General features: G+C 40.4%; 1 protein-coding gene across 3 annotated transcripts in view; it reads right to left on the bottom strand.

Annotated features, from left to right (window-relative positions):
* The window catches only part of LOC122539702 (zinc finger protein Aiolos-like), a 223,098-nt gene that overhangs the window by 11,361 nt on the left and 195,178 nt on the right, over positions 1-16,559 (bottom strand). For all 3 annotated transcript variants that reach the window (XM_043674701.1, XM_043674703.1, XM_043674702.1), the window contains exon 7: positions 5,734-5,856. In XM_043674701.1, the coding sequence (XP_043530636.1) occupies positions 5,734-5,856 (123 nt within the window). The remainder of the gene's footprint in view (positions 1-5,733; positions 5,857-16,559) is intronic.

Below are 16,559 nucleotides of genomic sequence, written 5' to 3'. Positions count from 1 at the left end.
TCCAATTTAAAACTTTAACTTTTATGGAAGGCTTATCCTTTTCCATAACCATTTAAAAACAAATAGAATTATGATCACTAGACCCGAAGCGTTCCCCTACTTTCACTTCAGTCACCTGCCCTCCCTTATTGGCAAAATAAAGGTCAAGATTTGCTTCTTCTCTATTAGGAGCATCGACATATTGATAAAGAAAATTTTCTTCAACACATTTGACAAATTCTTCACCATCCAAACCTTTATCAGTCAATGTTTGGAAAATTAAAATTATCGAGTAGGATGGTCTGTCTTCCAGGATTTTAAGAGATTCAATTGCTGTTGTGAAACAATAAAATTATTTAGAAATAACATCAAGTTTAATGAGTGTTTGGAGTTTACAGTCCTCCACCTGGTGTGTTTCCAGGGGGAGCAGCACATAAAATAGGCCATGGTGGTCTTCATCCTAGGACCCCCTTGTAGTTCCAGTAGCAGTCACTACTAAGTTCTAACACTGCTGGGATTGTTAGAGCTCCGCAATCAGATTAGCCAGCCGCTCTCAAAGATGGGATTTGCTCCCATTGACAGGCAGAAGATACACACTCTCTTCATTTAGCTACTGACAGCATATTACTGCTGCATGACAGGCTTTTTTATTAAGTTGGTGGGCTGTTGTCCAACTTTTGCAATAAAGTATTGAGCAATCTGGCACCTTTGACAAACTGAGAGCAGAAAGTTGTTCCTGGTACAAATTGATAAAACTCTGTCAGTAACTGAATCTTTGCTGCAAATGATTTAAATGTAATAAACTGTAATTGCTCTCTGATAGTGAATCTACTGCTTTAAATTAACAATTTTTAGTAAATTTTGTTCCTATCAAAATCACTTCAGAAACACGAACTTTGCAACTTTTCTCCACAACAAGCATCTTCGATCAAGAACAGCATAGATTAAATCATTCAAGGAGAGGCAAGGGTTAATCAAGGATAGTGATCATGAGGGAGATCATATTTAACTCATTTTGATTGAATTTTTTTGAGGAAGTGATTAGGGTGTAAATGAAGGTCGTGCAGTTGATGTAGTGTACTTCAACTTCAGTGAGGCTTTTCACAAGATTTTTGGCAGACTGCTTAATTAAGAGGTCAAGAGGCCAGGGCAGTCTGGATTGAAAATTGGCTTAATGGCAGGAAGCAGGTGGTGATGGTCAAAGGTTTTTGTGACTGGAGGCCTACATCAAGTATCATAGAGTTTGGTGCTAGGTGCCTTGCCATTTGTTGTGTACATTAATGATCAAGACATGGCTGTAGGAGGTGTGATCAATAAATTCACAGATGACATGAAAATTGGTGAGAAGAAAATCCTTAGACTAAATGACCATATAGATGAGCTGGTCAGATTGGCCTGAACTATAGCAAATGGAATCTAATGCTGAAAAGTGTGAGTGATGCATTTTGGGAGGACTAACAAGTCAAGAGATTACGTGTTGAATTATAGGACCTATGAATTTTCATAGGTCCTTGAAGATAGCAGGACATGTAAATAAGGTGGTGTGGAAGACAATTGGATACTTGCCCTTTATCAGTCAATGCACTGAATACAATAATGATGTAGTCAAATATACTGTTAGTTAGACTACAGCTGAAGTATTGTGTGCAGTTCTGGTCATCTCACTTTAGGCAAGAAGTGACTGCATTAGACAGGGTGTAGAAGAGACTCACCAGAATGTTGCCTGGGCTGGGTTGATTCAACTATGGAGAGAGACGAGAAAGCAGTGGAAGCTAAGGTGGAGGGGATCTGGTGAAGGTGTATAAGGTTCTGACAGGCAAAGGCACGGTAGAAAGGAAGAAACTTGTCTCTAACTGGACTCAACCGTTTTTAAGGTTTTAAGGTAAGGAGCAGGTGATTTAGATGGGACTTCAGGAAAGATTTTTTCACCTGGATGTTGTGGGTATCTGGAACTCATTGCCTACTATTGTAAGAGGTGCAGAAACTCTGAAAACATTTAAGAACTTTCTAGATGAGCACTTGAAATGCAATAGCATACAAGGTTATGGCCGCGTATTATATATATGTTTAGAGTCATAGAGTTGCACAGCACAGAAACAGACTCTTTGGTCTAACTCATCAATTTCGACCAGATATCCTCAATGAATCTAGTCCCATTTGCCAGCATTTGGCCTATATCTCTCTAAACCCTTCCTATTCATATACCCATCCAGGTGCTTTTTAAATCAGGGGGTGAAGGGCCTGTACTACGCTGTAATGTTCTATGTTCTAAGAAATGTTGTAATTGTACTCTGGCAGCTCATTCTATACATGCACAACCCTCTGCGTGAAAAAGTTGCCCCTTAGGCCACTTTTAAATTTTTTCTTTCTCATCTTAAATCTATATCCTCTAGTTTTGGACTCCCCCACTCCAGGAAAAAGACCTAGGCTGTTCATCCTATCCATGCCCTTCGTGCCTCTATAAGGTCACCCCTCAGCCTCCGACATTCCAGGGAAAACAGCCTCAGCCTATTCAGCCTCCCCTTGTAGCTCAAATCTTCCAACCCTGGCAACATCCTTGTACATCTTTTCTGAACCATTTCAAGTTTCACAATATCCTTCCTATAGCAGGGAGACCAGAATTGCATGCAGTATTCCAAAGTGTCCTAACCAATGTCCTGTACAGCTGCAGCATAACTTCTCAACTCCTATACTCAATGCACTGACCAATAAAAGCAAGCATACCAAACACCTTCTTCACTCCACTTTCAAGGAACTATGTAGCTGTACTTGAAGATCTCCTTGTTCAGAAACACTCCCAGGACCTTAGCATTAAGTGTGTGAGTCTTGCCCTGATTTGTTTTTCCAAATTGCAACATCTCACATTTATCTAAATTAAACTCCATTTACCACTCCTCGGCCCACTGACCCATCCAGTCAAGTTCCAATTGTCCCCTGAGATTACCCTCTTCACTCTCCACTACATCTCCAATTTTGATGGGCTGAAGGGTCTCTTTTCATACTGTGAAAACTATGCGAAACAGAAGCCCATATCAGTTGTCCTTGTAATCGCTCAGAACAAATCCGTGCACAATTATGAACAGTTTAGGGCTGTGCACTTGCACTGTCACTTAGAACCGTTAATAGCTTTAGAGCTTCAGGACACAGGCACTCAATCTGAATACAGGTAGATGTAAAGCAGATGAGATTAATAACTCACAAATCACATGACAGTCTCCTGAAAACATGGAGTAGAGTCGACATTCACTTGAATATAAATTAATGGGGTGATCGAACTAAGGTATTTAAGATGATGTTATGCCAGGTTTGTATAATCTGTCCTCAGAACCAGAAGGAGTGGAATTATTCCGGCTGGAGTTGACATGGAGCTTCATATCCCACCAGGATCACAGTGGAGTCACATGGTGACTCTAATCCCTCAAGTACTGCTTTTGACCTTCAGTCAGTATTTGTATAAGGAAGCCACAATACTCCAGGTTCCAATTAAAGGAGAAACCTGGGAGTTAAATCAAATGAAGAGGGAATGGGAACGCCATGTCATTCAGCTGTGTCTCGTATAGAATGACGAAGCTGTGTACAGTGATAATGTTCCTTATCTGACTTGTGCACAGTTTATGGAAGCATTAAAGAAAAAAAAATATATTATCAAACCTAGTTTGGTTAATTTGAAACTGAGAGGAATGACTCAAAATCTTAAAGACTCATCAAATGATGTGAAATAAGCTGACCCTGTGGCTGAGGATCTCGTTTCTTCCCTCTTCCAACTAAAATATGCATAATCCAAATAATGTGGTGGCTTTGGTTTAAATGAGTAAAACATACAGATATCTATCACAAATGTTCTTACATTTACGGGTAATATAAATGTCAAGAGATTGCCAGCAGATGAAAGCGATTGATCAAATTACCTTGGTTCAATTTGTGTTACTTTCTCTCTTATTTTATAAAAGCAACAGATAAAGTTCAGAATAACCAGTGTGAAAAAGCCTCCTGTGAACAGGAAAAGAACTCTGGTACTTTGATCCACATTAACACTTCAGTTACAGTTTCAACACAGCTTTGCAGAATCATTTTAACAAGCTCGTTGCAAAAGTATCTTTACATTGTAAATAACTGGGAACAAAAGAGTATAAAATGAAAAACATTCACAGAAAAGTAATTTTTTCAAAAAATGCATTTCCTGCAAAGTGGAAATCTTTAGTGCTGTGTAACTCAGATAGGGAGCACCTATAAACTTTAAAAGGGTTAAAATACCACAGGCAGAAGTGTCATGAAGTTTAGCACTTTATCTCTATAACTGTTGCAAATATGAAACTATATTACTCTGCTTTGGCAGATTGGACATGGGTAATTTTATTTGATGTTCTGAGTTAACCCTTACATCACTGCAGACTAACATTTGGCTGTAAAGAAAATTGAACTGATTGGACATGACACTGAAATTATGCCTGCAACTTAATTATGCCAGGCCAAGCAATGTATCCCCTGATGTCTCACACAGCACTAGTTCTTTTCTCATTTCTTACCAGTTTAAAAATATAAACAGAGGAAACCAAGAGGTAACGATGTAGTAGGTGAAGGTCCACATGTAAACAGTGTATTATGTTCCTGAGTGTGCTACTTTATACTGGTGCTAAATTGGTAAAAACAACACTCAAAGGAATTTAATACAAGCTCTTCTCAGTATTCAGTCTGAGCTCTGCTTTGGAAACTCAAACCTGAAATATCTAAATATTGACTTGATTTCCAGAGCTGAAATTTTCTGACTAAACTTCAAAATACTCCAAACAGCAGAACATCTTAAAATACAAACCTTTCCATTTTTCTTCCTGCAATTATTTCCATGCCAGTAGGTACAGTCATGCAAATTATAAAGCATTTTTTATAAATTTCGCAGCGCAGAGAGAATTTCAAATATGACAAAATGCAACACGAGAAAATATTAACGTGGAGAGCATAATGAGCACAAACATTCGTGATGAACTAATTGTCAGTTACCTGTTAGATGTATATTTTGCATTAAGAGCTGGTAAATGTTTTAAAAGGTTCATCTCTTGATTTTCAGCTTTGCTCTTTGACTAAGAACACACTTCGCTGTAATTTGCATTTTAATTTGCATTTTAACTGAAAAATCAGTCTTATTTCACTCGAACTTTTTTGGTTTAAAAATGGAATTCTGTTGGTGGAACTGAACTGGTTAATCTTGCAGCAAAGTTTACACTTTGTGTAAGAAACCTTCTGAGATTCTCAAATAATAACATAGCACCAGTAAATCAAGTACCAAATCTTTTATATCCTCAATGAATCAAAAAGCGTTTTAAGCTAGTTAAATATCTATTAGACTGCAGTTTCACAAACACTATATTTTAAATTAACATAACTCCATGGACAATGCTCTGGATGTTATTGTGTAACACAGTAATTTGTTCGAGAGAAACTTTTTAAAATTCAGATTAAATTATCACTTTTTTCTTGAAAAGAATAATTACCAAACAAGTTTTAAAACTCCAAGAATTCTTCAATGCATAAAAAACTCCAATAGTCAAGCAATTGCTAACGATGCAGCATTCAGTTGCGAGATTTAGTGATTACTTATACAAGCAATACCAGAAAAACTGATACTGCCACTTGTGAAAATAAGAACTCGATGCAAACACAAAAGCTTAAAAATCCTCAGCATGATTTGCAGGAACTGGTGGGCGTCAGAAGTCAGAGTACTTGCAATGAATAAAGTGTTTAAATTCTTGTTCTTACCAATGAATTTCTGAGGCATTGAGCTTTTCCGTTTGGCAACATTGCTAGCAAGTCTGTCCAGGACAAGAGCTCTCTCGGATCCCATCTCTGCCTTCAGGCTGTGCTGTCGAACTTCGTCAGTCTCTGCTCAAAGGGAGAAAAAAAATTACCAGAATAACATGAGGTTTCACCTCTGAACAGTTTGTGTGGCAGGTGGAAGGAAGCTCTGACGTAATGACTGAGGGTACTGGCCATTGGGGGCATGGAGAGAGACCTTGTGGTTACCACTTATGCTAGAGATGTGCTATCAGCACTATTTCATCAATGAAATAACTGATCAAAATTGAGCTTAGGTTGAAAATAGAGGGAAACAATGAGGAACATTCACCTAATCAGCATTAAGTTCTGTAATTCTGACTCATCCTGCTAACAACCTTCAAAGTATTCTGTTCCAAAACTGTCCTGATCTAGTGAAATGCATCAGCTTTATGCTAAACAATATAATAATTTATATGCATGATTTTATCCTTACATGAGCCAGTGTGGAATTCATGCAGTCCCTCAGTCTGCACCTATTCATGCAGCGACACATTGAATGTAGCTTAATTTATTTTCTGCTCTGGTCACAGGATCTTTAGAGTTACTTATAAAGTATTATAGTTTTGTTTTTTAAAAAATTCATCCATGGGATGTATGTGGTTGGGCCAGCAACTATTGTCCACCCCTAACTGCCTTTGTGAAGGTGATGGTGAGTTGCCTTCTTGAACCACTGCAGACCATTTAATGTGAATACACTCGCAATGCCAGAAGGGATTTCGTTCTACACCTTGAAATGGGGAGAGGAAGTATAAGAGCTATATCATCCTTCAGCCAAATGTCCTTACTGTGTTTCAGCTGCAGTCAACGTAGTACATCTCAACTCAAAGCTAAAAGATCATGAATATTCTTGTGAACACGCTCAGACAGACCTTGAACAGGACTGTCTAACCTGAATTATTTATTGAACTATGTTCATACATAGATAATGAAATAACTCCACAAAGGCCGGTATCCTGTCAACAAGTCACCCTTTACTTATACATGCATAGTATGACACTGATCCAGCTAGCTTAAGAGCCCAATCCTAGAATGACCAAAACCCCTGACACTCCTGTTTATAGCTGCATCTTGCACCCACATCGTCTTGACTGAAACTCATCCTCTTTCTCGGGCAGTAATGGCGTTGAAGCTGCGACATCTGCCATGTCCATCTCATCCTCAGAGGTTTTTTTGATGCTGTGCTGTTGGTTCTGACAGCTTTGCCTTATGTTCAGAGGGGCTGGGTATGCTTTGCTTCTGCCCTGTATGGCAGGTTGCAGTTTTTATATTGTCCTCTCCGATCTGAATTTTGTAAGTCACAGAACCTGACCTTGTGTTGACCATGCCTCTTGGCCATTCAAGGCCATCCCTATGGTTTCAACCCAACCTGTGTCTCCTGAAGTAAACTGCCTCTGTCGCTTAGAGGAGTCTTGAGTTCCAATTGCCATTAGCGATTCTGCTGGAGCTGTCCCTGTAGTTGCGTGAGGGATGGTCCTATAATCAATAGAAACTGGGACAGTTTGGCATTGAGTGAGGCTGTAGGCTGTTTCTTTAAGCCTGGTGTCAAAGTGTGGATTGCTCTTTCCACCAAACCATAGGATGATGGATGATGGTACAGTGCTGTCCTTACATGCCAAATGCCATTTGACTTTAGGAAATACTCAAATTCCCTACTCTTAAATGATGGCCCATTGTCTGTGACAAACACCTCTGGGAGTCTGTGCATCACAAAAGATGCTGGGAACTTTTGAATCATCACCCCGTGTTTGACAAATGAACTCTATGCACGTCCAACCATTTTGAATGGCTGTCCACAATGATTAAAAATATAGAGCCCATGAAAGGAACTGCATAGGTGAAGGGTAATCAAGTCTAGGGTTTACCTGACAATTCTCACTAATGTGGGGAGCTGCTGGCAGTAAGTTTTATCCTTGTTGACAGTCTGGGCACTGCCCCACCAACATGGCTATGTCTGCATCTAATCTTGGCCACCAGACATAACATTTTGCCAATGTCTTCATTTTGGAAACCCCTGGGTAACTCTGGTGGAGTTCAGCCAGTATCTGGTGGTGACCATTGCTCAGGACAATCACTCTTGCTCCCCCTAACAATATGCTGCCTTCTACAATGACCAGGTCCTGCTGGGTCAGAAAGTTTCAATTCTGGTTGTGATGGCCCTCTTGTTTCCCCCATCACCAGTTGTTTTAGTTTCGCCAGGATGGGATTTTTTTGTGTCCACAGTCTGATATTGTCAGAGGTGACTGCAAAGGTGTCCAGAAAGTTTAAAACCTGATCGGACTTTTCCAGTGGTGATACCACCGATGGTGTATCTGCCAGTGGGAGGCAGCTCAAGGCATCCATATTTGCAAATTGGCCTCCAGGATGATGTTCCAACTTGTAATTGTACGCACTAAGAATGAACTAGATCTGAAGCTATGGGCAACACTGCCCTGCCCTCTTTAAGTAGTCCTAGGAGGGATTTGTGGTTCGTTACTGTTACAAATGTCCATTCATAAAGGTATTGCTGGAACTTTCTCACATCAAAAACAACCATCAAATCTTCATTCTCTATCTGGGAGTTTCTTTGGTCAGCATCTACCAAAGTCCAGAAAGCATACACTATTGGGCGTTCCTCTCCAGTGGGCCACCAGTGAGCCAACACCACCCCGATATCATATGTGGAAGCATTACATGTCAGCACCACATCCTGCTTGGGATTGTAGTATTCCAACACCTTAGACAACAATAGTTGTGTTTTTGCTTCCCTAAAGGCTACATCTTGTCTCGGTGACGATTTCCAATGCTCACCTATTCTTAATAGCACATGAAAGGGTGCCAGGACAGAGGCTAAGTTATATATAAATTTTCTGTAATAAATTTACCAACCCAAGGAAAGACCCAAGCCCCAGTACAGACTTTGCCTTCACTTTATCTTCCAGTGGGTGTGACCCAGTCTTGTTGACTCTGTAGCCCAAGTAGGTCACTTGGGTGAATGGAAGACACATTTTTCCCTTCTAAGGCATATACCTGCCTTGGAGAAATGTTTAAGTACTAAGTCCAAGTTTTCTAAATGCTGTTTATAGGTCTTCCTGTTATTAGCACTTCCATCTTGGGGCAGCCCTGTAAAATATTCTCCAATGTCCACTGGAAAATAGCACCTGGTGATGATACTTCAAAAGGCAGTCTCATATATCAGATCAAACCCTAATGGGTATTAAATCTAGCATACTTCTGGGAATCCTCATCAAATCGCAATGCAGGTACGGGTGGCTCCTGTTCAGCTTTGTGAAGGGCAGCTACAGTGCCAGTTTTGTATTTAAGTCCTCAATATGAGAGATTGTGTACAAATCCAGCTAGGAAGAGTAATTTACGATTTGTTTGAAATCCCCACAAAGGTGAACTGACCTGTTGGGCTTCAAAATCAGTACGATCGGTGTTATCTATTCTGTAAATTGTCTTGATGATTCCTTTGCTTTCCAGCCTTCCGATTTCTGCCTCTACTTTTGCCCGTAAGGCAAGTCGCATTGGGTGGGCCTTACAGAATTAGGGAATTGCTTTTTGGTCAATATGTAAGGTGGCCTTGGCCCCTTTGATAGTCTTTGGACCTGCCTGAAAAACATCTGAGTATTTAATCTGGACTTCACTCAGGCAGCCATTTTTTAAATCGAAAAATGTTGAGCCAATCAAGTTGAACTTTTCTCAATCAATTTTGTCTCATCAAGCATGGGCCCAAGCCTTTTACTACAATCTGAGGTAACTGAACCAGTTGCTTCACATAAGAGACCAGAACCGAAGTTGTACCCTTATTCTGTAAAGATTGCCTGGTATAGGTTTTCAGCTAGCCGAGTCCTTATGCAAACTTAAGGGTTGGAGTCCAGAGTGAATTTTGTTAAAGACTGGTTACACAATTACTGCCATGCAGGTATCGATCTTCATTAGAACTGGGTGACCATTTAACCAGACACTTAGTTTGATTGGTTCTGATTTTACATTTTTTTCATTTATTTGTGGGATGTGGGCATCACTAGCTGGCCAACATTTGTTGCCCGTTCCTTGTGAAGATCATGATGCAGACCATTTGATATGGGTAGACTCACAACACCCTCAGGGAGGGAATTCCAGGACTTTGACTTTGCGACACTGAAGAAACGGTGATATATTTCCAAGTAAAGATGGTGAGTGGCTTGCAGAGGGGTGCTATTCCAATGCTTCTGCTGCCCTTGTCCTTCTCCATGGAAGTGGCCATAGATTTGGAAGGTGTTGTCTAAGGATCGTTGGTGAATTTCTGCATCTTGTAGATGGTTCAGACTGGTACTACTGAATGTTAGCGGTGGAGGAAGCGGATGTTTGTGGATGTGTGTTGCTTTGTTCTGGATATTGTTGAACTTCTTGAGTGTTGATGGAGCTGCACCCATCCAGGCAAGTTGGGAGTACTGAATCACACGCCTGACTTGTGCCTTGTAGATGGTGGACACGCTTTGGGGAGTCAGGAGGTGAGTTATTCACCGCAGTATTCCTGGTGTCTGACCTGGATGCTGGTTTGGATGTTGCTAAGCAATTTAATTATTCCAAACTGTAGGTGGTCTTTCCATGGTGTACACTCTCCTGGATATAAACCTCTGAATTTTCTTATTCCATTCAGGCCCAGAGGGACTCTTACTGTTTCAACTCCACATACTGTAGCAATTACAGTGGCCTACCAGTCTGGATCCTTGAGAAATCTTAACCATTTAGCTGAGACTTGGCTTTGTTTTGGGGTTTTTCTGTGGGCTGAGTTCACATCTTTCCTGTAGTAAAGTGACCAGAACTGCACTCGGTACTCCAGCTGTGGCCTGACCAATGCGCTGGAGAATTCAAACATTGCTCTTATAATCTATGAGGAGAAAGTGAGGTCTGCAGATGCTGGAGATCAGAGATGGAAATGTGTTGCTGGAAAAGCGCAGCAGGTCAGGCAGCATCTAGGGAACAGGAGAATCGACGTTTCGGGCATTAGCCCTTCTCATGACTGATGAAAGCAAGTGCCCCATATGCTTCCTTAACTATCTTATTTATATACTCTGTGAATAATTATCCCAAGATCTCTCTATCCCTTGAAGCTACTCAGTGTCCTGCCATTCATTAAACACTTTCTCATCTTAATCTTCTTCCAGAATACATCACCTTGCACTTATCAGGGTTAAATACTATATGCCACTTCTTCTAATTTCTGTTTGGATTCCTGCTGGTATCTAGCTGTTCCTATTTCTGCCAGTTGCACCGGCTGCCAGTGTCTTTCTGCTCTGGGTTTTGCCATTTTATTGCCATGTTTTGCTCACTGGTCTCTATGAGCTGAAACTATTTGTTCTGATCTCTGATTCATTCTGATTGGTTTTGTGTACTGCTCCATTTTCTGCTGTACTCGCTTTAGTACTGAAACATGGTGGAAGACTGCTGTTTGCTTTTGTTTAAAGTTTTGCGCCAGTCCAGGTGATGCTGGGTGTTGGCCCCACTGCTCAGAGCAAAGATTTTTTGGTTTTATCATTTCTACCATAGTGTGAGCATGCTCAGTGGCAGACATGGAGTCAGACTTTGTAACTAGAATCCTTTATTGAATTACGTACAATATAAACATAGGAGGAAAAGCAGGCCACTTGGGTCAGCAAGTCTTCTACACCATTCAATGAAATCACTGTTGGTCTGATCACCTTCAACTCAACTTTCCTACATGGTCCCCATAACCTTTAGTTCCCTCGTTGATTAAAAATCTGTTTATCTCAGCCTTGATTATACTTAATGATTTGCCTTGACAGCCCTCTGTGGTAAAGAACTCCACAGCTTCACTACTCTCTGAGAGAAGATACTCCTTCTCATCTCTATCTTAAATGAGATTATGCCCTCTGGTCCTAGACTCTCCCACAATGGGAGAAAACTTCTCAGCATCTATCCTGTCAAGCCCTGTAAGAATCTTTTCATTGAAGTTTAACAAATTCAGCAGTTTCAATGAGGCCACCTCTCATTTTCCTAAACTTCAATGATTACAGGTCTAACCTGCACAACTCTCCACATAAGAAAATCTTTCCATTCCTGGGATTAGCCTAGCAAACCCTCCCTGGGTTGTCTCCAATGCCAATGTATCTTTTCTTAGATAAGGGAACCAAAACTGTTTAGTGACCTTGGTGTGGATAACAAGAACTATGAATTGGACTGGGTCAACACGATGATACTAGGACAGGCTAAACAAAGAACAGCAGGAGAATTCCTGGAAGCACGGTACTCACCTTCGGACTCCATCAACAAACACAATGACCTGGACCCAATATACAAATCACTGCAATGGAAAACCAACCAGAAACAGCTCAAACAGAACCAGATCAATTCAAAGTGGAACAGTACAGCAGCTTCACAGAAGGCAACACAGTAATAATGATGTCACCTAGAAAGGGAACAAAATATCTTCCAACAAACCCACCAGCTCAGCAAACGGACCAACATCAAATTCAACCAGCTCCCGAACTACAGATCTTTACCAAAACCTTAAACTGCAATAATATGAAGTGCTAAGTCCCTTGCCGATGTTAAATCTGGTGATGAAAATGAAACTGATTAACTACACCCAGCTTGAAAGTTTATTCTAGATGTTGCAATTCGTCCATACTCCCACTGAAGTTTCCTGGTTTGTGTTCTCTCCAATTGAAGGCACAACATGTGACATTGAAGAACTGATCCAAGACTTCTTTGAATTCTGAATATCCTCTCAACCACACCAACCTTCTGACTAGATAAGATAAAATCTAACCATCTCCCCATGACATTTAATGACATAATCGTCACTAAATACTCCTATTTAACATCCTGACCAGAAACTGACCTGAACCAATATAAACACAGTGCTACAAGAACAGGTTGATTGCTAGGAATTCTGCATTAGAAGGCCTCCTATCTCCCTAATGCCTGTTCTTCATCTACAAGGCACAAGTCAGGAGCTTGGTACTCTCCTTATGCCTGGATGAGTACAGCTCCAGCAACACTCAAGACACACACCATCCAAAACACAGCACCTCACTTGACTGGCAGCTCATCCATCACTTTAAACGTTAATTCCCTTCACTACCAGGGCACAATTGCAGCAGTTTGCAACATCTACAAGATGCACACATTAACCCACCAAGGCTCCTCCACCAGCACTTTCCAAATCCATGATCTCAACCAGCTATAAAGACAGGGGCAGTAGATGCATGGAAGCATCACTGCCAACAAGTTCCCTGTCAGGCCACACACCACCCTGAGCAGCAAAATGGGATTATGTTGCTGTTGCTTTACTGATGTTGAATCAAAATTCCAGAACTCCCACAGTGAGTGTGTGTACCTGCTGGATCCCTGGGCTGTTTTGCAGTAGCTTTAAGACTGCATCTTGCCACCTCCTTCTCAAAGACAATTCAGAATGGGCAATAAATGCTGGCCTTACCAGCAATATCCATATCGCCTGAATGAATAAATTAAAGAAACTATCACAGCAAGCTACAGAACATGACAGAATCAACAAACACTTTCAAAAATGCTCTCATACAATTTTTTTAAAAAATTTGAATATATTTAATTGCTGGACTATTGCTGCAAGTTTTGAAATGAGAAATTAAAGAATGTAACCTAATGTCACATATCAGAAGTTGTGACCTATATAAAGGGATGTGATGTGATCATATCTGAATGCATTGCCCTATTTAATAAAATGGAAATTTTACATAAAGGGAAATAAAATGATCACATTTTTAACCTTTAGACTAATGGCAGGTACAGGGAAATGACAGGCTTCCTAGACTAACTAGTCATTTTCTAAAGAAATTACAGCTACACGACCTGATGGTGAATTTATTGAGTATGGCGTTGATTAGATCTTCCCTTCCAGAGAACATTAGATTCCTGGGATTGTTACTTCATATTCAACTCAGTGTCTAATCTATCCACAATGTTAATTAAGTTTTGTGAGGAAATACAAATGCAGTCACTTCATAAAAAAGCGGGGCATTTAAACTGAAGTCCCATCAAAATGAATACAAAAGTATTTTCTGATAAATTTGATTCCTCAAGAATCTCCAAAGGACTTGGGACCAAAATGTGAGCAGTGTGAAAACTTTCCCCAACGCTTCAATAATAATTAAACTGGATTATTTTAAGTCTTCAGTTGCTGGGAGCTTGCACTTTGGCTGCTCTTGCCTCATATCCATAGGTGGAAACAGGAATTTGCAAAACGCTTCCTACTGTGTCCTGTTTTGTCTCCAAATGAGGAGAAATGGCTGAGTTTTGTCACCTGGTGTACTGTATATGAATTTGTAGAAGAACTATCCAAACATTTTCCCAGTAGCATGCTAACAAAGTACAGATGAATGTGCAATGTTACGACATCAGCTAATGATAATAGCCTATTTTTTTAATATCCTTGGAAGAGAGAAACAGCTATCCTGAAAATTCAAATAAAATGATCAAAAGTGGGAAACCCAAAATGAGGACGTGAATGTCAGTACTTTTGAGAATAACTTGAGATAGTGTTAGCAACCTGAGCCTTTCCCCTTCAAGACTTTGTTGAACTCCATGAGTGAAGTACTGCAACAAATTAAATTTATTATCTTCTTGAAACTTGCCAGAGTTACACAGCCATAATGCAGAATCTCTATCTGCATCTGATCATGTCTGCCTTCATTCCTTTCCAATGCAGTCATAAACCCTCAACGTATCGATTCATCAAGCAATTCAGTTGATGCACGGTCAACAAACAGAGCCAGGAACCAGTCAGCGACAGAGAGGGCTTGTTGCTGGCTCTGTAACCGAGCGATAAAATGATGTGGACACTGAGCTAGGGAAGACAAGATCAAAGGATATAGTCAGGACCGGTAAAACTGATTTACTTCTCTGTTCCCAGAGAAATAATTAACTTCTAAAGTCCAGTCAAATCCAACAAGTCGAACATTTCACTGACACCTGGGCACAATTGAAAGGGAGAACTGTGGAAAATGATTTCCAGTTTCAGCTTCGCCTTCTAAAATCACTATAGTATCCAGAATAATCCCACAGGATTCCCTTAACTGACACAGGACTCCTCGCTCAGTAATCAGCTGAATATAGCACATTCTAGTCAGATTTCCACAGGGCCAATATTCAACGTTTGTGAGAAGATTTGTAACTCGGGTGCTCGTTGCTGTGGTTCTGTTCGCCGAGCTGGAAGTTTTTGTTGCCAATATATCTGCAATCGCAAGGGCACGGCATCACCAGTCACATGGCTCAGTGATTCCAGACATGCTATTTCTGCCCTTTTTTTATTGAGACTTCACCTGGTTGCCCAAGTGAACCCCAGCTAATACAGATGCTGAAATGTTTTGCAAACATGCCAGAAATTTGCTATTTAAACTGTCCTTTTATTTTTCTGTGGAAAATAAAGTGGAATCTTCAGCTGCAATCTGTAGTGTCAACCAAGAAAAATGACTGCAGCCAACATTTGGTGCTGAGATAAAGATTGACAATGGTAATGGTATGCAGAGCTCTTAATGGATGCAGAAAACAAGATAATGGCTAGCTATGTGCATTGGCTGACTGACGTTGCCAATCAATGTCAGTTGTAATAGCATTAAAACTACTGGTCAACATCAATATAGACTGCTGTCAACAATGCACATCCATCATTTGGTTTCTGCATGAACAGCTGATTCATCAGGTCTGCTCCAGCATTTTGTTAGGAAAATGCAGATTGATAACATAATTAAATGCACACAAATCGAAAGATGGAACAGAGCACAGATAATTTAGAATGTCGCAAGGTTTGTGAAGGTTTGTAGCTCAGGTTGAGGTTTAGGGTGTAGGTTTGCTCGCTGAGCTGTAGGTTTGATATCCAGACGTTTCATTACCTGGCTAGATAACATCATCACTTGGAGGTCGCCACTGATGATGTTACCTAGCCAGGTAATGAAACGTCTGGATGTCAAACCTACAGCTCAGTGAGCAAACCTACACCCTAAATTTAGAATGTTCTAAAGAAAGGTCGCTGGACTCAAACTGTTAACTCTGTTTTCTCTCCACAGATGCTGCCAGGTCAGCTGAGTTTCTCATATTTCCAACCTCCTTGTTTTATTATACTTGAAGATATATGCCCAACAATCTTTGAAGGTGGCAGGACAAATTGAGAGAGTAACCAGTAAAGAATGCAGAATCCTAGGCTTTATTAATAGGAGCATAGAGTACAAGAGCAAAGGAAGCGATGTTAAAATTGTATCCAGCAATGGTCCAGCTTCAACTGTAGTATTGTGTTTAGTTCTGGGCACCACATTTTAGGAAACTAGTGCAGATATTAGAGAGAATGTGTAAAGGATTCATGAGAAAGGTACCTGGGGTGAGGAATTTCAGTTACGTCGACATGTTGGAGAAAACTGAGTTCCTCGAAGAAAAGAAAGTTAGGAGGAGATTTGATTGAGGCATCCAAAATCATGAGGGGTCTGGATCGAGAATGGGAAATTGTTCCTCCTGAAGGCAGGTTTGTGACAAGAGAGCATGGATTTAAGTTAATTGGCAGAAGAAACAATAGCAACATGAGGAGCAACCTTTTCACACATTGAATGTTTAGATCTGACATGCACTGCCTGAGATTATGGTGGAGGAAGGATTAATCTAGACAATAGAGAAGGATTAGGATTTTATCTGGAAGGGAAAATTGTTCAGTGCTCCAGGGAAAAGACAGGAGAGTGTAAGAGGTAAATTGTTCCTCGGTAAAAGTAGAAAAGATATAACAGAATCATAGAGATCGA

This window comes from Chiloscyllium plagiosum, chromosome 33, assembly GCF_004010195.1.
Source record: "Chiloscyllium plagiosum isolate BGI_BamShark_2017 chromosome 33, ASM401019v2, whole genome shotgun sequence".
In the NCBI taxonomy this organism is placed as follows: Eukaryota; Metazoa; Chordata; class Chondrichthyes; order Orectolobiformes; family Hemiscylliidae; genus Chiloscyllium; species Chiloscyllium plagiosum.
Note: the sequence above shows the minus strand (reverse complement) of the source record. Positions and strands in the feature narration are given on the sequence as shown.